Consider the following 23,165-nt stretch of genomic DNA (forward strand, 5'->3'; position numbering starts at 1 on the left):
TTCGTTAAAGGAAAATTTAGAAGAGTCCAGCAATACATAGCCAACAACTAGTGAAAAAAAATATGGCATAAAGTGCTTTACATTGAAGCTAATACCTCGCAATGTATGGCTGCCTTTCGCGAATTCTGGTGGGGGGCTAAACTATGCCGTGGGCCTCCTGTTATATGTCCTCAAAACAATCCCTCACAGTTCAAATTCAAGACGCTTCGTTCTACGCAAAAAACATGCGTCCCAGAATGTTAAGCAGACAGTAGAGCATATCTCTGTGTTGTAATTTTTTTGTCGATTCAAAGTAACCTTTTCAACATGTAGTTAATATAGTACGCATATTAACAGCAGTTCCGTGTTGTTACTCTTACATAATTCATAACTTCTATAATAGACGAAATTTACCGATTGTTTAACTTCTCATATCAGACCACTTTTGATGCTGTTCTTTTTTTTGAAACGGAGTGCATGTTCGTTCTATGAAAGGGGTGACACGTCATCAGATGGAGGTATGCTTTACGATGCTATTAAATCCTGGTCTAAAGTGCTAGGTAGCTTTCTTCAAAAAACATCTGCAGGTGACTCTCCAAACGATATGCACTCGTTCAAAGGAATCTACATATACGGTCTCTGAGCAGTACAACAATATAGTCATTTGAAAATTAAGACTTCATATAATAGACAAGGAGCACATAAATAGATTTTATTAAGCCTTGTTGTTTATTCTAGCTTATATGCTGGATAGTTTGGTGAAATATAAAATCAAAAATTGGCATGTTTAATATGTATGGTAAAGTGGAAGGTGAGTGTAGTGTACTTTTACGCTGAGTTTATTTTTCTAGAGATGAAGCTTTTCCATACAAGGGTGTGCCAGATAGGAAAAATAGGGGAACTTGCACATTAATGGACTCAATTTCATTTACTTCATTACTCCATTTACTCAACTTTCATTTACAGTCAAGGTCCTGGAGAGTGTTTCACACCCATGAAAAAGGTCCTTTCTTGCTGTTACATAGCGTCAAAGAGATTCGTAGCCGTGCACCGCTGCAGGCTAGTCAATCGAACTCTCAATCGATCTTTTTTTTGTAAAAAAGTCCTTAGACAATTTTTTAATAAAGGAATCAAAAACCAGCTTTCAAGATCAGTCATCCGAAAGAATCTCAAAGTCGACTAACTGCAGCCGCAACACTCCATTTCATATTTCCTTACACTGAACAAATCATCCGAAGTCTTGCCTCTGTCAGGCTTTCATATGTTTATATAGCTGCTGCTTTTCTGGAACTTGCTATTGAAATTGAACGTATCAGGCACGGGCAAGGGTCTCGACGGTAATTTCGCCACGTGACGATTCGTTGTTAGGCCACTTTCGATAACGAAGAAAAAGATACCGCATGCAAAAGACACCAGAATAACATTTCACTTCCACCGTGTTCCAGCCCCCAAATGTTTTGCGCACAGTTATATATCATATACAAAAAATATATACCCACATATTTAGATGTATATATACGAATCAAAGGGCCGACTCAGAGTTTTGAAAACTGTTTCCGACGGTCATTTCCAAATGTTTAGCATATTACTGACCTATAACTCTCATGAAGTCGATGCTTTGAGCTTCTTCCTCATAAGCCACCTAATCAGGGATCAGCCTCCCGGTCGTTTCACGGCTTTAGTAGTTCAAATTGCTCAAATGTCTATCTGTCACTTCAAGGGCCTACAAAGGAAGCAAGCTCTCTTTTCTCGCAAAAGGGTTTATATTTTGACATAGGGTCATGTCAGGTACCAGCGCCGATGCGTCAATAGCTGCTATTGTCAAGCTGCTCGAGAGGGACGCCTCCACATTTCTAGCACGCCGTGCAATGCAGATTGTCTCAATAAATATACAAGAGTAGCGTTACGACCGATCTCATATCCAGTGCTTTTACCAGAGATAAATTACTTCTGGCCGTTTTAGGTTCTCTTTTGACATAATCAAGATGTATTTGGATCAAATCTAAAACTTTTGCTCGCGTAGTTAATTATATAGCGTGAGTTCTATTGTGAAACAGATGTGCGAAAGATGCGGTTCAATTCCGGCTTCGAATCTCCTCGTACGAGATCTATTCTTCCGACGCTGCGATAACAGACACAGGCCTAAGAACAGAGTGCCCTCGCTACATGTGCAGCGATTTGTCCTGCGTCGAAACAAAAATGAAATTCTAGCCCACTTTCAACGATAACATGGCACATATTGGTTTTATATATATATATATATACTGACTGGTCCATGTTATATAAAAACCTCTTACATACATATCCATATATACAACAGGTATACAACAAAGTTACAGTTATTATTAGAAAACGGATCGCGTACTTGCCCTAGAGGAAAGGTCTGTACGGCTATTTTTAGGCAGAGTACATTGAAAGATGGACATTGTTTTACATCATTCTAGCGTAAATTTTAATCAAATCTCTGGATAGACCGTTTATTTCTTTCTAAAGCGGTCCATTTATCCATAGTAGATTCATCCAGCTCTAACACAATCGATGGTTAAACATATGTGTTCTAAATATCATTCTATATTGTGTATATACGATAAGGCATTTAGTTTTTCAGTCGTTCTCATCATATCCGTAATGCAGGTCGGTATCCATAATCAGCTCTGTTTTTTTGCACGAAGTACAGATCCGTAAGGGAGTGTTTAGTTGTCGCTTCGTGCGGATGGTCGGTCATCGTTTATCGAAACGCAGAGTTTAGAGCCGATGCCTGTCATTAGCTTTATGTTTGTTTTTTTAATGTAGGTTGATGAAATAAGTGAAAATGCTTTCTCGGCCGTAGCTCGCGCTCTACATTTTGCTATCGTCTGAAAAAGATACGGCTCAGCAAATTAGCCAGGTGTCTCTGAAGAGGATCGGTAAAGCTGATCGCGATTAAATTTTTCATGCATCTATGCTAACCAATGTTTCAATATGCTTGTATGATCATATCGAAAGGAGCTAAAGTATCTGCTGTCTTCCAGACGCAGACGCGTTCAACTTGTCAAAGACCTTTTCGAAAAACTCGAGTACTTCAAAATGCAGCGCAAACAGCTACTTATTGTTCTCTGGAACAGAGAAATCTTCTCATATTCATATTAGAGTAGTAATACAGATTGATCGATCGTAAAACGCGTAATCAAAAAGAAGACCTTGAGTACCTGAGAATATGGATATACTATATACACGTACATAGATCGATTTGATATTTTCAATCCCTTTAGCTTAGTTTAGTTTAGTCCAAGTGGACGGTATAAAAAAGGAACGTTATCCAGATGAATGATTCTTAACTTATTCGAGCCACTATATGCCCGAAGATAGCTAGCATAGAGCAAAACCTGTAGAACGTCGATTTACATCGACATATTCTATGTTTTTAGTATGTTGTTTCAATTTAAACTTGATTTAATGAGGCCCATTTTATAGATACGTTATATTTCTATGTTTTATCATGAGCAAATCTATTTGTTTATACAGATCGACCTCTTGTTGGCCGCAGAATACGTACTACGCCTCGACGATCGAACGTTCTTTTTTGACGTCACTGAAAAAAAAATTATTTTTAAGATAATGGATGGTTAGTCCTCATGCCTCTAACTTTTACCACGATGTAGTGTGTACCGGTTATGACGGCAGCAGGCTGAATTGAACAGTATATTTTTATCATCCAGCTGAAACGGGAGATTCTTATACGCAAAATTACCTTCGTTTCCTCACTTTCCATTGGCCTGCTCTTTTAAAGACATGATCCGTCGCAATTAAATAGGTGGTCTACGCAACAATTGTAAGCTGAGGCCATAAGGAAATTCTTATTTTCTATATACAAAGTTGCAATGAGGTCACAGCGTTGGGCGAATTTCGCGAAAACTCGTGTGCAATGTCCATGAAGACCCACGCTAAGTAGTTTACGTTGCATTTTTCGGCGAGTTCTGGAAAAAAATATCATTTACACGATTTTGTTTTTTACATTCGGGTGTCCACTATTACTATTGTGATTATTATTTATATTCGTGAATTTGTCTTCGATCTTCGATCTTCAATGGACATAATAAAAAAGCGCTCGCTTACCTGTTTCAATCAATACATTTGCAGAATGACACCTAGATGAATGTGGTTAGATTTTTTACATGATATACATATACATGTACATGTATTTTATTACCTTTTTGCAAAAGAAACGATTCTTCCGCATTGCTTTAATCTAACCGTTGTAACTGAATGTAATACGCCTACATGTGAAGACTATGAAACGAGTTTTAGGTTTAAAAAAAGGTACATTTAGTAAAATTAGCTAAGACGGAGCTGTGGAACCGCGTAAGTAGGACGTCTTCTAGAAATCTGCATCTTGCAGAGAGGTTGTCGGATGTATACATTATCTAATCGTCCTCTGTCTATTTAGATCTTCGTGTTTTAGCTAACAAAGAAGCGGTTTTACGCTCAGGATTATCACCAGTACGGAATCCTCAGCCTAGCTATTTAAACACTTGGCTGGATTTCGAATACGGTGACGGTAGCCGCCACATTATCGAGTGGTAATTAGTCTATCTGTATACATCTATAAACGAGGTAGCACTATTCACTGGGTTGATCCTTCTGCCCTCATCGAGACGTTCACTTCTACCGAGCGAAGCGATAGTAAATTTCATCAAAGCATGCCTTCCGGATTATTCCTCATATGATTCGCCTATTCCAGAGAGGTTCCAACATGCGCCATTTTCCACAAGGTGCCTCTGTTGGTTATATGTTATAGGGAGCGGAGAGTTTGCCGCAATCGATAGACCAAGGCAGATCGAATCTCAGCTATGATAGAACAGCTCCCATATAGAGATAAGGCGATAGTCAAGTGAGTTATACATCCTTTATAGATGCCATACGCAGTCAGCGGCGTTTTCCACGTTCTGTCGATTGCCGAGAAGCTATCGCGGCTCGATGTACGCGGGACGCACTAATCTAATTCAAACACGTCCCAGTCTTTTATCGCATTGCAAAACGGTACACACGTTTATTTCATGCCGTCATCTACTGATCCCCTGCATCCCTCTTCTTTCTAGTCGATGTGTGTTATATGGCTACCTGTCTCCTGATCAAATTATCGACTTATCCAGATTGAAGTCACTTCACCGTGACTTACCTGATCTGTATTGCGGTGTCAACGCTGTTTTCGTTTTTCCGTGCACACGAGAATGCTCAACTTCGCGCATACATCCCGTTCCCGAAGTCAGACAGCCTAGCAGCTCGCTGACTAATTCACTAACCGAAAAAAAATCATTATAATATTTAAGGACTCTTCCTGTTGTCGTACCGCTCTTTTGTAGCTTGGTTCGGTTTAGCAAAAAGCTCATACAGCTGTTTGCTAAACCGGATCCTACGTCTCTTGGATAGCTTCGTATACGCTGTCGTAATTACTGTTTGAAGTGCCCCTTCGACCGCTGTTTTCAGCGACGGAATCAGAGAACAAGTGTGATGTTCTCCTATATTGTAGATAGGAAATTACCTGTTTTGTCACCATAGGCGATTTCTGCCTATTCGATACAAGTATCGCCAGAAGTGTTAGGACTGCGTACTGGTCTTTCCTTCTTTCCTACGCTCTTGTCAAGTAGCTGGCCTCTCTTGCTTCGATGACGCTGCACAATAGGCCTCTCGTCTAGCATCCTTAAGTCGCACTTGTCTCTGTGGCCTACTGTGCTGTCTAGTCTGTTCTAGACAGCTCACAGGCCACTCGTTGGTGAGCTCACCGTACGATTACTCCCAATGTTCGCCTAGTGAATTGAATGCTCGCGTCGAAGGGTTTGTCTCATTTTTCCACTGGCTCTATTACTGCTGGCAACTTTATACGAAGCTTCTATTCGTCGTCGGACTCTTCGTACCCTTTCCAAGTTCACAACAGCTAAAATGTACGTACGTTTTGTCACATACATACCGTATGCAACTCAGATGCGAAACCTACAAGTGAAGCCGTGCAACCTTTTTTCGCTAAATATGAAGCAAACAAGAAAAATTTATCAAATATTATATAACGCAGATACTTATTTTGCATATATTTGTATATTACTGCAGGACGTGTCGATTAATTACTACATAGGTCATGTAGATAAGTGTTACCATGGGTATGGGGGAAATGTCCTTAATATGGTTGTTTACGTTCAGGTGCTAATCCTTTGAGTATGAAGGCATTCTATGCATCGGGCACGGCCGTATATCCGAATATATATATATATATATGTATATAAGAATGGTAAATATTGCTATTATGATCATAATAACGCTACCACGTTCTGTTTTATTCGTGGTGACTCCCAAATTGTACCAGTCGCTTCTGATAAAGATAAGCTCCTTGGGAAGATCTTTGCTTTGCTGAAATGAAAAATCAGTATAGAATATCACACCTGGCGTAGGCAAAATGGATAATCAACACTCAAGCTATTGTTAGCTTACCGTAATGGTTAAGGACCTAACCGCTGTATTTAGCAGTACCACACAACCATTGTGTAAAGGAAAAAACCAAAATATAATTTTCCATTCTGAACTTAAATGTAGCAAGAGATGAGCGGCTGACAGTGATTGGAAAAACGAGAGGAGGGATTCCACGACCATCCTCTTGATAAGCACAAACGATCGTGCGCATACGTGCTTTAACATCGACGAAAGTTGCCTTCATGACGCAAATGTTCCTTATATTGTTACTTCTATAGATGACATAAAGAGATATTAAATATTTACATAAAAGGTATAAATTTTTTATGAATTTGTATGAAATCGTGTACTGTTTTCTTGTTTACTGAACAAATACATTGCCTATTGCAAGAAGTATGACTTTTTTTGAGTAAAGAAAGCATCTTTTGTTTAAGCATCGGTTATATGCTAGTAATGTAGATTTTGAAAGATCAAGACATTTCTACGTGGTCTACTATCTATAAAATTAATGTTTCGCATAGACAAAGAGAACTGGCAGTATCAATAGTAATTAAAAAGTCAGGCCAGTATCGGAAAGGAAACGCTATGTCACAAATGCATGTAGACAATTTACAATATCAATGCATCGCCTTTGTTAGAGGCGTCATCGGTTGTTGAAACCTGCTTGGAAACAGCGGAAAAAAACAAAAACAACTATGATATACGTTGTGGTTTATTAATACAATAAGGAGAACAGAAGTACTTTGTATGTATTTGCTAAATAGCTAGTCTATCTGCTTTGTTTTAATGCACAGCCGGCCTGGATCCATTACATGAAAATCTAGATTGAGGGAAGGTAGTACTTAGTTGTTATTAAGTTGATTATTGAATTGAAGCTGAGATGAAACCTGCCTCGATAATAATCGACTGTACTGTATATCGTCGGCTGTAACGCGTTCCGTAGAGTGTTATGGCAATTGCCGTTTACGCGACTACTAGTTAATGTCATAACAGTTATTTCGTCAGGTAAATAAGCCTGTAAAGCAAAACCTATCACCTTCGATCTGCACCAACGAGGGTCCTTCAGTACCTTCCAATTTTTGTTGGACGCATCCGCGTTCCGAGGGATCTCTCTTTTCTTTTTGCTTACATGCCGCTTGATGCTCGCTCATGTGTTCGTTACTGTTTCATTATTCGAGGCACCCGATTTGACGAACGACCGTCAAACATAAAAGGTCCATTTGCAGGAAGTCCAACGATGGCCGTAGACCGCAAATATAATAATTTGAGAATTCTGTGAATAGTCTAATTTAACCAGGAGGTGAATGCAGGCTTTCGAGCAAAAGCGCACTTCATCTGCAAAATCCTTCTTACACTCTTCCTAATTCCTATATAACTACTGGATAATTGGATACTTAAATAACTGGAAAAGAGTTGGGCCATATTTGACGTGTACTGCAACAGTGTTTATTATAATCTTCTGCTAATATACAGGAAAGGACGCACAGAAGGTAGGACAAAAGGGTTGCATTGCATATCTTCTTATCTATTCCCTGTACCCATGCCAGTTAAAAGAACTTACGTCAATTACATATTTCTGATGCTTGAATAGTTAAAGTCACCTAGTAGTTGTAGGGTCTTAGGGCCTGGCAGCCGCGAATTTCATGTCAGCCACTCTCGAAATCAGATAACTTTAAAGGAAATCGTCTATATAAACTGGTTTAATCGCTTTCCTTAACGCTTTCCTTGCTATTAATTATTTACAAAGTTACCCAATTTCAGACGTGTATTCGGCATATTTTTTTATTTTATTATTATATATTAAAACCATAGACGTATGCTATCTTACCACACTATGCCGCTATTCTCATTGCAAACGAACAGACCCTTTCAATGGAGTATAATATTTTCGGGAGTACGCACGGGAGTAAGTACGGAAGTAGTAAAAATATATGTCTGGGCTAAAATCAGCCCAGAATATAAAGACACGTATCAAACAGAAATACTGATTGAAAAGTTAACAACAATAAGTGTCAGTCGAGAGCGTCGCGAGAAGCTTTGTCAGGTTAAGTTGTAAAAGATGGTTACAACGTTTTATCGGTATGACCCATGGCTGTACCCAGACGATTTGTCTCTTGCCAAATACCGTTGAGTGTGGTGACGCGACCATTCAGAGCATTAATGCTCTATCTGGATGATTTTTTCCTTTTCACTGAGGCAATGGCATAGCTGGGCTTTTTACTACTGGTGTAGTTTTCGACTCTGTTTGCAGAACTCTCTTTCATTGCCTTCCGTTTAGCTTTTTACCTACTATCGAGGAACAAATCGTCTCACTTGACATGCATATAGGGCCTGATTTTACTGGCAATGGAAGATGCTTTGACAATGCAATGGGCTTCATCTATTAGCGCAAATCACTCGAGCTACTGGGTAACTTACCCGGTTTCTTAAGAAAAGGGGGTAGCCGTAACAGTTCAACAGAGTACCGATCGACCATGATTTGGACGCGTAGAAAACTTTCTAACAATTGTGCCTAACACCAGCTCGAGCGCCCAGAAATTCGTCATGGATTTTTCTTTAAATTTCACTCACGTTTATTTTATCTGGTTCTCTGTAAGAACAATCAAATAAGTCATTCATATAATAGTTTTTCCGGTAGTAGCCTTACTTAGTGATTAGAGCGCTCGATATAGCGTTTGGTAAAAACTTATAGGGGTAAAAACTATATTTTGACTTGATTTCGTTTGTTTGTCATCCGTTCGTGACATTTGTTAACAAAAGCACGCTTATAGTTCTTTGTAATATTAGTTCAAGTGAGTGTTCAGTGGGGCGCGAAATTCCCGAAGGTTCCGCTCTCGACCCATTCGGTTAGAGTAAATGGCCAACTTTCCTTCATCAAGTCTAGCGAAGATTAACGATATCGTGTGTGTTTTGCTGACGATCTCATACCATTCTACAAAACAGAATCACGAGTGAACGTAATTTCTGTTCTTACACCCATATACTATGATGCACTATACATGTTGCATGATATGGGCTTGTAGTACGTATCAGTCTGTTCAAGCCGGTATAAAATGGGCCTGGATTTTTAAATATTGGGAGCATGAGCTATATCGAGGCAATTGCAACACCTCTATGTTTCGAGCAGCTTTTCACAAGTGCTGCCTATTTCTTCCAAATGTGTCTGCTCGTCATTTCCGATAAGGCCTTACTCTTACTATATTTGCATGGCAAATGAAGGTGAAGAAGCTCCTGCATCCTTGACAGCCAGTGTGAGACTGTAATCAAGTAATTATGTTCCCGTTTAGCGCATTTGTCCCTACGACGTTTTACGGATAAAACGAGCTGCTCGTTAAAGTCTTGACAGATTGACAAGATAGTGCTAAAGCAACGCAAAGGATCTAGAAGTACCTATCCGAATTTATGACAAAACATGCTCATTAGATCACTGTGAAAGGTGGCACACTCTCCACCTTTGCGGAACTAGATGTAATACACTTTGGCCTGTTTATCGGCGTGTTGAAATCTACCGCTAGTGTAGTACATAACCCAACTATTACTGTAACTGTTGTTACTATTAGCAGTTCTAGTATCGCTGATACGGTATTATTTAGTATTGTAAGCCGAAAGGAACCTTACATATTATGCCCGCCGTTTAAAAAAGTCAAATATGTATGCCATTCGATATATTCATTGTAGCCATACGAATTACACGCGCTCCTACAACTCCTGAAAATCATAAAGCGTTTACTGAAAACGTTTACGTTCCGCTGTATTAGTCGATGGAAAATTTGCATTTTTTCAATGGCGTTCCCTCATGCAAAACGTATCAAATACAAATGAAACCATACTATTTTTCCGTATTCTGTACTAGGCAGGAATGATAACACGGCGTTGCGGTTAGTGATTTAGTCAGACGGAAAAGTCCTTTGTAAAAAGGAAAAAAAAACGCATGAAAAATCGTATGATACGAACGGCCAAACGAAAGCACAAATAACAAAGTATTTGAGCCTTTCGAAGCGGAAGGCGTAGTAGCTAGGGAAACTAGTTGGAGAAATAATAATACCGCTGGAAGGCTGGCTTCTATTAGTCATTTGGGAGACAATACCGGCCTATATAAGATGTCAGCTGCTGGCAAGTTGTTTCTCTTCATAAGGTCTTCTTGTGATAGAGTTTCTATCAAAAGCTGTCTCCTTTTTTTTTATCCCGTCAACCTAATGGAGCATGCCTCAGTGAGTATATATGTCATGGCATCATTCGCGCACTAAGTACGCCAGTCACAGAATAAAGGACACAGAACCTTTCTTGGGGCACGACTTCGATTCTCGCCGAGCTCCATATTCTCACTTTGGCGCCATGAACTTATTACCAAATAGACCCTTTATCGTCACTCTTGAAGAAAGCGACGCGTATTGCAGATACGCACAGTTAGAGAACTGAAAAATGTCTTGCGTATGTTTAAGAGCAACGTGAACTGCTGATCTCAAGCAAACTGCTTATTCTAAATAGCTTGTAGCTATTCCTTTTTATATAGTAAATCTGAAATCTACGAAGCGCGGTGGGTGAAAGCGGCATCAAAGTCGGTTTGGCTGTATGTAATAGGTCCTTTCATGGCCTCTCTTTGCATTCACCTAATCTTCACATGCTTACGTGCATCTTTGACCCTGTAGTTGGTTCAATGCATAACAGGGTGATGGCAGTCAACTCGAGCTGATGCCCAGCTCGCTTGGGCTGTCGTTTGCATTTGAGAACAGAAGAACGGTCCTGAATGGACCGTGAAAACACGACTTCCGATAACGTTGTGCCTGACTAATTCCTGCAACAAAATTTCTCGATTCTTACTAAAGGCTCGGTGAGGTCGAATAAAATATTCATCAACAACTGCTATGATAGGGGCGTGCTTCAATCAACGTCCATTATACCGTCCAGCCCCTGGAACTGTGTGAGAATAGTAAGCGGGAGCTTCAGGACATTTATTAGTTCTATCGTAGCTAGCCAACACGCAAGAGCATCGCTGGCCAAAACACTTTTACTGGCCAGAGCAAAATTACTACTGACAATTAACAATGCGCACGCGTTCTTCTGATTTTTTTGATCATTCGAGAACATGAGGAAAACAAAAATTTGTGTCCTTGCCACGTATGAACAAAGCCTATGTCGATTAGATAATCTGGCTAAGAATGTAAGGAAGAAAGGTAGATACTGCTACTAGATAAGCATAAGAAGCAATGAGTGATTGGTATTTATTAGGATGATTAAGTTCTCGTTTAGCTACTTAGCAACTTTATGTCACCTTGTCTTCATTCGAGCGTTAGTTCATGTATGTTGTACGAGTACTCCTCTAATAGATAGAATTCATGTTATACGGTACGATACTTACGTCATAAGGGCATCGACAGGACGCGACGGGAAAACGCTAACGAGTAATAATTCATTTTTGATCAATATTCACTTCTATGATGCCTTCTTCACGAAAATGATAACTGAAGCCGTCGTACTTACAAGATAAGCGCAGCGTTCAGAGAAAAATTTGGTCGAATGGTCATATCAGCAGTATTTACGTGTAAAGTTGAATGACAGCTACATAAGATAATTTTTCTTATACTTATTCATATATAGTATATTATATTCATTAGATCCTCTTCTATGCTTGTTATAATTGATTAAATGTAATAATTAGTTGCTGTTTATATGCGCTATTGGTTCTTTTTGTTGGCTAATTGAAGATACACGTAATTATTGCTTGAAGTATGTGAAAAATTTACATTTTTCATTTAGGACGTTTCATTTCTCATTTTATCTGAAGTCGAATTGCATCGCCTCTCTCTCTCTCTCTCTCTCTCTCTCTCTCTCTCTGCGTATAGGGAGTGCCTCTCCATATTTGTATTGTACGGTCAATCCAATGCGTAAGTGATACGACATTGACGTTGTGTCCGATAGACAAATGCATACACGATAGGTAGAATGACAGACATGTCGTGATTTGTGCCTTTAAGGCCACCGCTATCGGCACTTTGCCGTATCACGTATGTATACGTAGACGCTTGTCTCCTTAATACGGCTAGCTAGTTAGTTCATATAGAAAGAGATTATAGCGAGACAGTCGCTGAGAAAACTAATTCCTGCAATAAAATTTCTCGATTCTCACTAACATTAACTAAAGCCATTATATTGCCTGGAAATGCCAACCTAAATGATTGCAGTGTCAACTGCGATAGAAGTATACGATGCTCACGGATCTTCAGTAGCATATAACGCCGGGCCAATTATGAGCTATTTAAGATCGCTGTTTCGATTGTAAATGGCCGGTGTTCTACGACCCCAGTGTGGAATAACAAACCCATTTTATAGTAATCATCTAAATACAAATGGAACCGATCAGGTTGAGTGCCTGCAGAATTTTTAGATGAAGGTAGCTAACATAACTCTTATAATATCTATTTCAACGAGGAATTGTCGATATTTCTACTTGCTTTGATTATAGACGGCTAATTCGGCCGTTTTCGGAAACAGTAATATTGGTGAGCATCGTTCTATAGCAGTTGTATGATGTTGTTGGTCCGCTGTTATACTGCCTCCTGATAAGGGGCAGTGAGTGGCGAATTTGACAATCCTGCACGAGGATCGTAGAGACAGAATGGAAAAAATGACACGCCGTTATCAGACGTACCGTTTATTCTATGATTCATTCTAACCCTGTCGTAATAGACAGTCGTAAACGTGTCCGTATTTAGACCCAACTAATTGATGTGAACGGCGATAGGCCGATAATGCTGTGTCACTTTGACACGGCCTCATTAATACAGAATCGTTCTACCATAACGAGAAGGATCGGGTCGGTGAGGCGATTGTACCTTTCCAAAGCCTGTTTTAGACCGGGTACGTCCACGATATTGCGTTGTGCGACGCATTTTTCGCCTGCTGCACGTATCTTTGACGCCGTTACATGTGCCGTTAAATACGAACTACGCAACATTATGATCGTGGTGTCGTTTCATAGGCGGACACACTCGCCTAGCTTTCTTTTGACGAAAAATGCAGACGGATTGTAGCGATCGCGCTTCAATCGGTTTTGACTTATGACTCTCGCCATTTAAGGACGGCACAATTGACGATAGCCTTAGAAGGTCCAGCCATTTCTCAGAAAACGTCTCTCCGATTAATTCTTGCAAGAGCTTCTCTTTCACGCCATTGATTGAAGTCGTCTCGACAGGCTGTTACGAACAGAGTTGGAGAACAGTTTGGTGAGCTTTCTGTCATAGTGGATATGCATTTGTCCGCCATGCTTGACACATAACAACAGCCCATTCGTTCATCACGACGGGAAAAGAAGGTTCACAATTTAGCGAAGGATCAGTTTATAGCCAATATTGTTAGAAGAACCCCGTTCGAAATCATGAAGCTTTTCCTGGCGATTTGGCATTTCTCAGCTAGAAATAAGCGGTTATCTTAGAGAGAGGAACATGTTTCCAAAATGGTATAGTACGTAGTCTACTGTTGATTCTTTGGCTTTCAGCTATCACCAGCGGACATTTTCAATGTACTGAATTCTCTTTTTCGTTTTAACTAGATTTCAACGAGTCGACGCATAACAGAGTAGCGCTCCTTATGATTACTGTTTTTTCGAACTTCGCTAACGAATCCTCGATCATGACCTATTAGCGTTTACGCTCTGAACTAAAGTAGTGATTAGGGTAAATTAGATAATAGTAATGCCCCTATCACTCACATGCAATGATGTTTGCCCATATGCCAACTGGTAAGACAACCTTCTCGACCAGTTTACCGCGAGCACCCCATACATCGGAAAGCGTTCTTGAGCAATGGCAACCTAAAAATTGATCTGAGCTACGTTCCAATTTCATCATGTTTTTTTTGCTAACACGCCGCTAATGCATTTAGACCGTGGAACAAACAATAATAATAGTATCCATTATTGTTTAGTACCGTGATAGCACCGATCGCAAAATTACATTGTAGTATTCAAGTCTGATTCGTACGTGCACGCTTTTATCTGTCTATGCAGGTGTAGATTATAGAAATTCTATAAGAATAGGCTTTCGAGCAGTTTTTTTTTCCAAATGAACAGAGAATTCAAATAATTCGTCCAAATCATAATTTTAATGTAAAACACTATTGAATTGTAAATAATGCCGTTCCTTGTTTTTTGTCCTCTTCTCGTATTTTAGAAACGTGATTACATCTGCTGTTCTTAGCGCAGGCAATTGTCTAGTGCGAGCGATTGTGCTTCCGTTAGCGTTGGCTTCGCCGTTTCCAGACGTGAATTATCACGAGAGTATGGCGTTGATTTCGGTCATGGCGTACAAGGCTGTTGAGCATGTAAAGCAGGCAGGCGCGTTCGACGCAGCTAACGAGACCACCAGTGGCACGACCGGTAACGCCCTGAACGCAGAGGCCGCTGTTAACACACGTGAGTACCTCAAATAAATAGTGGACAAATACATAGTTTTCTATAAGTCTGAACGAGTGAAGTGACCAAAGAGTGGGACTAGGGTTTTACTGTCGACGGTCGCATAGTCTCCGCCAACACGAAGCCCAACTGTGGATCAATTGTTTGCCTAGCGCTTATTTTATACTGCTACTTATAAGTAAAGTACCGGGTGGTTATCGACGGATGCTGTGAGTTTGCTGATTTCGGCTTTATTTTCATTACCGTATTAGGAGTCGTGTTGAAAGTAACGGACACGATGTATTTTGTCCGAATTTTATTAGCACACGCCCGTTGCTCAGAGCACGACACCCATCCTGATGTACGATATGGTAAATGCTTAAGGAGACATGTTAGCATATATGAAATCCTCACAAATGTGCAGAGGCGTCATTATTTCGGTTCAGTAAACAGGACAAAAAGGTGATGACTATTTCCAAGCCGTATAGTGCTTTGCCTGTTTAGCCCTGTTTTCCTGTTAATATCCAGGTCGGTTGTATATGAAGAGATAGCTGAGCACGCCTACAAAGATTACGTAATGGAGTCTCGATTTGACGTCCTTGCGGTTGTCGCGAACGGTGAGTGGTGTCAGGCGTCAAACGATGAAAGGTGTGAGAGGTATGGTTCGATTTTCATCTGAGTTGGCTTCTGCAAAGTTGAACAACAAAAAGCATCTTAGCTAGTTTCATTGGCTATTTCGAAGTAAAATGTCGTAGTTTTTCTATGAAATGTATAGCGTGCTGAGTTCACAGCCGGCGAATTTTCAGTGTCGGACATTCTTATACTTATAATTCGCTCTTATTCGGTAAAAGGTAAGACACTCTTTTTGGCACACCAACTAACCCTGAATCCGTCGCGTATCAATTGACAAACCAACTAATAATACTTACTATAAGGATATACTCGTTATAGGCAAAATCCTTGACGAACATGTTTGATTTCTGACGACAGAGATGAATTTATTTACACATTTAAATTGGTCATAGGGCTGATATTTTAACCACTTGCGCATAATATACATATATTATTAGTGCAAGAAGATCTGTTTTTACATCCGTGCCCACCATACCGAATAATTTCAGTGTCAGCAACTGTACCCCCGCCAGCTCGTTACAATGGCAAATTGATGAACAGCATTTGGGGTCTTTACAACATGCACGCCTCGCATGCTTTCCAGAAAAACATCGAGCTCGCTCCAGGGGTGGCCCACCCCTCGGTGACCCAGAACGGCTCCAGGTATATATATGAGATAACCATGAATAATTCAATAGAGTAACCAGATGTGCTAAAGAAAGAGGCCGTGACTAGTATAAGACTGCATTTAAGTTTTGAATGTTTAAATACGTCCACAAGCATGCCTGCGTATGCATAGAATATGCCTTCATCAGGACGAGCTTTTAGTTCAACTTGGCTAGTTTACTAATAAAGTCCTTCTAGATTTTGAAAAACAAACTTAGTTCGCAGCGTGGAAATCGCATAAGGGGGCTTGCAGTTGGAGCATATGAAGGTTTGGGTTTCACGTATCAGTCGCAAAAAAGAAATGATGTCGGCAAGCAGTAAGTTTCCGGTTTAATTTCTATCACTTACTTCTGGTCATTGTCCGCTGCAAAAATCGGTTGCCTTTGAAAAAGTCGTTCCGAGCTGTCCTCTTTCATGTAGGCCATCGGCAGGCCCATGTCAGCTTGTTTCGGCTCCGAAACATGCTCTCTATTCTAGCTGCGTATCTAACTTTCTATAACTTATTATTATTATTATTGATTTACATAATAGTAAACAACTTCCTTAGCCATTAACTCACTCAACATATCTGCCAGAAATGGGAAAGCAAAAAGCTTTAGCAGGGTCGCTGCTTTAGTATTTAGATTGTTGAGGTACAATTGATAGGATGACACGTAGCTCCAGGTAGATATTATTCGACGTTTAGCAGTTCAATGGATTTAAGTAGGATGATTATTCGCGAAACGGCGCTGATGGCGTACATTGCCTCACGCGAACACTCATTTTAAAACCAGTAATTTTTTTCCAAGTTTTGGCCTGTCGTTGACTCATTGCCTTCATGCGTTGGCACGACCGCTCGTTAGCTGGTTTCAAATTAGGTATGATTTAAGGCTTATTTTCGACAGTGAATATATTTATTGTTAGACAATTGAATTTCAATTTTTTGGTTACACAAAAGTGTACTCTCGCTGTCTCAACTGAGGTAAAGCTTCAACCTTTCAGAAATGACAGATGACAGGGGAGGCCGTCGAGAGAAGTCATCTAGGAGAATCACATATAGGAAAAGGTTTCAACGCGTTGAAAGGAAGAAAACTGCGAACGAAAGATCCGAAGAGCTTTCTCAAAACGAAACTGGGCTAGCTTCAACCGTTATTATCGGCTGAAGTAGAACATCACTCTTCATTCACTTAGACATTTTCCGCCTCGGGCTCACCCGAAGCCCGTTCCTAGCTTTTTAAAACAAATGAAAAACGAACAAACATACGTTTTACGCAAAATCTCTCTAAGTGAAGATAACGATTTGAAGTCATTAACATGTCGAAGCAACTATTCTCAAAACAGGACAAAAGTTCGCTAGAAACCGGTCAAAGTTTAAATATCCACAGTTACCCACATCTTGTTTTTAAATTACTAAATTTCATAAAAGCTTTATTCTTGAATAGTTTTTTTTGTTTTTTGTTTTTTTTTTTTTTCGCACATAACGGCAGCAGTTGATCAATAGACTCAAAAAAAAATAGGGGTGCCATATAAAAACTGGTAGACACGTTAGGCTGTGAGATGCCATCGCGTCCGTTCTTCTACAAGGCTATTACAATATCTACATAATCTTATAACATCAGGTAGCTGTCTTGGGGGTTGCCCAAGGACACGGTCCCCTTTGTCCATAAAGAAAAGTATACTATTGATACATAAACAAACAATTGTAATAATACCAATATTACCATGTTGCTGGCTTGCTTTATACGCTAGGAGTGCGAGAAGAATAACAACGAAATCCAGCTATTTCGGTAACACGTGCAGAGGGTTGCGGTTATTACGTAGCATCGTTATAAATCGTAAGGTAAAATGGCACACTGAAACGGTTTCAATGTTCGATTTTTGTTTTGTCTAACCCTCATTCTTCGTTTAAAAGGTCCATTGTATTTCGGGCAAGACCCGATTTGTTTATAACTGCTTGTTTGTATTTGAAAATGTTTTACGATACTTGATGCCGCCTTTGTTGTAAATACCTGTACGCACTTCTACATTTTTGCGATAAACGCAGGGTCCTTTTCATCTTAGTTACTAGTCACTTCAGTTGCAATGCTACAGGCCGATGCGTTAATACCTTTAGGATGTAAAAATGACAAATGGACTTTACCGCGGAATGTTTTCGTATATTTCTTAACTAAGCTTGTCGTTTAGCCCCTTCAATGCAGTTCTGACCATTGCACAAGCAGGCTACTTCCAGTAAAATATGGCCTTAGTTCAAAATATTCTTCCCAAGCTAACCTGGTTCCGCGAAAAACTTCGTGGCCTGCGAGTTCCTCTTGCAAGTCTGACGTTTAGACGTCGGTTGCCAGGTCGGCCAAGGTGCGAAGGTACCTGATGATTTGCTTCAGTCCTATTCAAAATATATGTTGTCAAACAATACGAAAGTTTCGTATTTCCCATTTTACAATCCCATACCTAGAAGATTTATAATGCAAGTTTTCCGTAAAGCTTACAGTAGCTATCGCAAACGTTCGTCTCAGTGGTTCTATCCTTGCATCTCTTAGCATAAATGCGTTTATTATCAAAAAGTTTTCCATTTCGGCAGAGAGGTATACAGCCCGTTCGACCACTCGTTCTCGATAACGTATACGGTGCTGCGGGCGTATTGTCTGCCAACCGATTCGAGAACCTTTTCTATCTGGCGATTCTCTCTCGTCTAATGGCGGTTCAGAGGAACAACACAGGCTGCGGAGCAACTCGTGTTACACACCAATAAAAAGACGTATGAAGTTTTAGTATTACATCAACGTGCCACCGGCGGTATTCGCGTCGGTTTTGCTTTGTTCGCTTCACAACTCTGCGATGAAGGCAAAGTTAGCTCGCGGATTTCGACTCGCGATTTGACCGACCGACGCAGATTAGACACACGCCTCTGCCCGTCCCCAAAATCCCTCGCGTTTATGGGCAGCTCTGGGAATCGGCGACAGCTTCGGCAATCAGATCTTGTGCCAATCAGACAAATAGACAGACCCACATTCATCGACTTTAAAATTACATAGAGAAATGGATAGTGGCAACGGGTACGATTGCCGCGGACTCCGCGATAGGTTTTTCCATGGTTCGCAAGTCACAGCAAGCTTAGCATCGATTGTAACTGGCAAGCAAACAGATTATGTGAAACCGTATCATAACATGCGCATGTAACACAAAGGTCTTCCAGTCGAAAATTTTCAACAATGAGGCATCTTCAGTCACACACTCTAGATGAATTTTGATTAGTGTCCACCATAAACAGGGATTCAAATGATTCTCAAGCCAAAACAGAGGCTTTAAGATAGTAGGTCCTTGACGTCAATCGATCATCAAAAGTACTGCTGCGTATGTACTTATGACGTTATCTGGAACTGTTAGCTTCAGGATAAGGTAATGCTCTGTCATTTAGAACGCCTTGAAGGGAACTCGTCTCCCAGAGTCCACTAGCCGCTCGTTGTTCACGAAATTGTCTTTAACTATATCTAGTGAAGTACGTTGCAGGGTTATGACTCATAAGCTACGTGATACGCATTGGAATTAAAAGCTATATCGTTATGTTGATTGTTTTCAGTACCAGGCTGGACCTTCTGAGTCATCACTGAGTGGGACATCTGTACCAGAATCGTAATCGTTGAGATCAATAAAGCACAATCATGTGCCCAGTTTGACTGTTCAATTTGTCGTTCATGTTGTTATCTATTACCAATGTTATCTGTTTAATGAACTATTTCTGTTTAGCAAAGGTTTAACTAAATGTTGGTACCGTGCAATACCCAGCTAGTGCCCAAATCTATACACGGCTTGAAGTATCGTCTATAAAAACAGCTAAAGTCACAATATCATTTGTAAATTATTTACGGATTCACTATTTTTGTTTTGCAATTTCAGATTCGTTTTTGCCAAATTTGCATCACAATCCTGTGTGTGAAGATGTTTTTTTCTAAAGGAAGTGCGGCGTGACCAGGAAATTATTTGCTTCCATAGGTCCAATAGGCTTAGTGAATTTAGACCGTGTAGAGGTATACAACACCAGGGTGAAGGATAGTAACGTATATATGTCTCCATGTGTTTCGCAATGAGGTGGCCTTTTTCGATGCCGGTGAGAGCCCTGTCCTCTGTGTAAATTAAACTTTTAGTTGGAGCACAGCGTTTGGGCCTGTTCCTTATTGCCCTATGTATAGTAGTGTCCAGCATGCTTTGCTGTTTTGTTATGGCCCATCTTAATTTTGTTCAACATAAGCTGTGACTGTTGAAAGATAACATGTCATTTGGGGGCCAGAAACAAGTCGCGCACGAGAAACTAAATATATCGTGATGATTCCGCTAAATCTAAATGATGGTAGTTTGAAATGTTCGCTTGGTTTACACCGGCCTAATGATATTCGATAACATATAGATAGCTTAAGCTTCTGTCACAAGAATGCGTATGTGTCTGGGTTCTTTGTTGTCAGGACCTAAAGCCTAGCTTTGTAAAGCAATTTCATCTCTGACATGAATGCGAGTGTATCCTCGTACGCCGTATTCTAGTGGCAAAAAATGCTAGTGACAGGTAAAGAAAATTCAGACTAGGTCCTTATATGAAAAAAGTGGTGTGGACGCTGAAAACGGGACAAAGCTTTCGAAAGCCGAGTCAGTAAACGGTATCCTGATGTGCGTGGCGCTGTACTGTATGAGGCCTGGTAGGAATCATGCGCATTATCAACACTCCGTGAAAACGGCTACGGGTCTGAAAACACAAATGGTTATTGGCAAGGTCGCTACTCAATTGTTTCACTTGAGTCGTTGTTGTGTCATTTATCCCGTCATAACGTTGCCGTACTCTGTCATCTCTAGTCGTACTGGGAAACTTCTAACACCAGTAGTTGAAGAAATCTTTCGGTCCAAAAATGCAGACGAATCTGTCGTAAGGAACTTCTTTTCTAACTCTAAAATGTTTGTAATTTTTCCGTACCCAACATCTATCTAATCGAAAATATCCGTCGGCCAAAGTACTCTGCAAGAAATGCTCGTGCTCACGCAACGTTCAAAGCACGGTGCAGTTCGCTTCGTCCTTAGCTCTGATTTCGTTCAACTTAAACGTATAGGCAAGCACGATACTCGAAACGCATCGTAAGCGACCCCTTAAAAGACCGACAAGGACAAACGGCTGGGTTTGCGTGTGATGATGCATCGGTGTGTGAAATCCGGCAAGCACGTCAAAATTTATCGTTAAGGACAAACAATAAGGAATAGACAGTACCATTGACAGATCGTGCGGGATTCAATCAAATGGCTTCTGTTGACCGCGGAAATTGTTGCTTACGTACAGCTACTAGAACGGCTAAAGCGGTCAAGCTTATGAACGTGGAGTCGCGTGACAATGTAACATTACGTAATGCCGTCAGAGTTTCCGTAGAGTGTATTACGCAATGTTTTTGTGGCAAAGGTGTTCAAGTTCTCATCTCTATCAAACGAATCGCCGTGGCAGTTTAGAAAATGTATAATAGATATATGAACGGTGTTTTGACTTTTTCTGCTTAGGCATCAAAGTAAAATAGTACGGGAAATAAGGGTTGAAATAAATCCATAGTCCCAGATACGTCTATCCCTGAATTTGCCAATTTGCTTGAGAAGTGTGTACCGTGAACAGAACTTGGGTATTACGTTTCCTTTTCCATTATCGCATGATTGCAAAATGATACGCATCTCGAGCTTTCTCTTCGGTAAAAACTTTATCAATAGCCCATTCTTTACGAATCATCCATATCATTAGCGAGAAGAGAATACCGTAAGAAAATCGTGTGGCAATTGTGAATAGTATCGGGCATATTTGTTATAGTCAAAAAAACTGACAAGTATTAAAATATTGTATACTATATAAAAGTATTGGCTAGAATTTAGCGCAAATTGTTTGACGAATTTTTTTGGACAAATCAACATACTGACGAGGATTCAGAGTACTTAAGAATAAGGGTCTTTTTTTTTTTATTATTATTAGAGCCTGTTAACAGATAGTACAGGTAGAAGCTACCCTCTGTAGACTTTTCGATGTGAATTGTTTGTACGTTTCTTCATCGAGATTTAGAAAGCCATGAAACGCGGTTACGGAGGAAGCCTCCCAGTGAGTATTGTTTATGCGGTGATATAAACGATTATGTTAAATAGATAGGATAGACGAGCAAATCAAGAAAATATTTCCAACTGCTCGGCTAAGTTACGCCATAAATAATAAGCAGCTGTATTGCTTGAGCACCTTAGCTGAACTGACCAAATAACGTTTCTGAGTTACAGGTACTATCATTGCATTGATGGGGCTATGGTCGCGGTTATCTGTCCTACAGATAAACCCGCGCTACAGGACATGTGCGATGGCTATGCGAAACACTGTAGGTGTGTTTAACAACTAGAACAATTTTTCAACTGAAAAATCCTGAAATTTTAACGCAAATACAGTAAGATTTCAGTATGGACAACCAACTTCACAGAACTAGAGTGCGAGCCACTATGTGCTCTGAACCCCCCAAACATTCGAAGTAAAGAAAACAACTTGAGATTGACATTCTCTTTTTCTCCGTTGAGTTCCGCAGAACTTGTAGTCTGACTCAGTTAGTGAGAGCTCTTGGCCCCTTTAGCCATATGCATAGATAGTTTAAATTGAAATTGTATTAGCTTGTGTCACATTGAATCGATTAACTGATAGCAATCAATGGGTTTAATAATAATAGACTACTTCGATAGAAGGAAAATTCCTCTTGCCCCTGAAGCAGACTACGCTTAAATAACCCTTATAATCACAGATGGTAGCCGACTGATGCAGACACTGCTACGTGACATGTATAACTAAGGGAAACGAGTAGCGAAAGCAGAACCTCTATAGGTCCCTAATTACTTATCGTGTCACCGTAGACAAGAGAAAGAGAGAGCTATTGCACTACTTATGTTAGTATATTGCGTCATTTAGAATCGGGTTCGTGTCTAACATGAAGCTTGTTCGACTTTCCAGGCTGGCGGTATTTGGCCTTTGATAGGAGCATGACCCACGAACAGATCAACAATAATGCCTATGACTACTACACATGCCTTGGAAAGATCCCGCAGGGGTCCTAGGCCTTTC

The 23,165-nt window shown here is 40.2% G+C and overlaps 1 protein-coding gene and 1 long non-coding RNA gene across 10 annotated transcripts; one reads left to right on the forward strand and one right to left on the reverse strand.

The window, feature by feature from the left end:
• Positions 1 to 676: 676 nt before the first annotated feature.
• LOC147756195 (uncharacterized) lies at positions 677 to 5,639 on the reverse strand. 2 transcript variants are annotated; one of them, XR_015325602.1, is made up of 4 exons: positions 5,501 to 5,639; positions 5,138 to 5,256; positions 3,710 to 3,935; positions 677 to 2,834 (listed from the first exon to the last, which is right to left on the reverse strand). It is a non-coding gene; the product is annotated as an uncharacterized LOC147756195 (long non-coding RNA). The 2 variants fall into 2 exon arrangements; XR_015325601.1 differs by lacking the exon at positions 5,501 to 5,639 and having other exon boundaries at positions 5,138 to 5,463.
• A 47-nt stretch (positions 5,640 to 5,686) lies between these two features.
• Positions 5,687 to 19,748, forward strand: LOC111249895 (uncharacterized). Of its 8 annotated transcripts, none has more exons than XM_022804355.2 (5): positions 5,687 to 5,900; positions 14,589 to 14,830; positions 15,931 to 16,084; positions 17,816 to 17,906; positions 19,644 to 19,748. In XM_022804355.2, the coding sequence occupies exons 2-5, from the start codon at positions 14,698 to 14,700 to the stop codon at positions 19,698 to 19,700; spliced, it is 435 nt and encodes a 144-aa protein (XP_022660090.1). In that variant the 5' UTR covers positions 5,687 to 5,900; positions 14,589 to 14,697; the 3' UTR covers positions 19,701 to 19,748. The 8 variants fall into 8 exon arrangements, with proteins under 8 accessions (XP_022660090.1, XP_022660095.1, XP_086842085.1 ...); XM_086985959.1 differs by lacking the exon at positions 5,687 to 5,900 and adding an exon at positions 13,157 to 13,278; XM_022804357.2 differs by lacking the exon at positions 5,687 to 5,900 and adding an exon at positions 13,333 to 13,732.
• Positions 19,749 to 23,165: the final 3,417 nt, after the last annotated feature.

This window comes from Varroa destructor, unplaced genomic scaffold (genome assembly GCF_002443255.2).
Source record: "Varroa destructor unplaced genomic scaffold, Vdes_3.0 BEIS01000004.1, whole genome shotgun sequence".
NCBI classification, from domain to species: Eukaryota; Metazoa; Arthropoda; class Arachnida; order Mesostigmata; family Varroidae; genus Varroa; species Varroa destructor.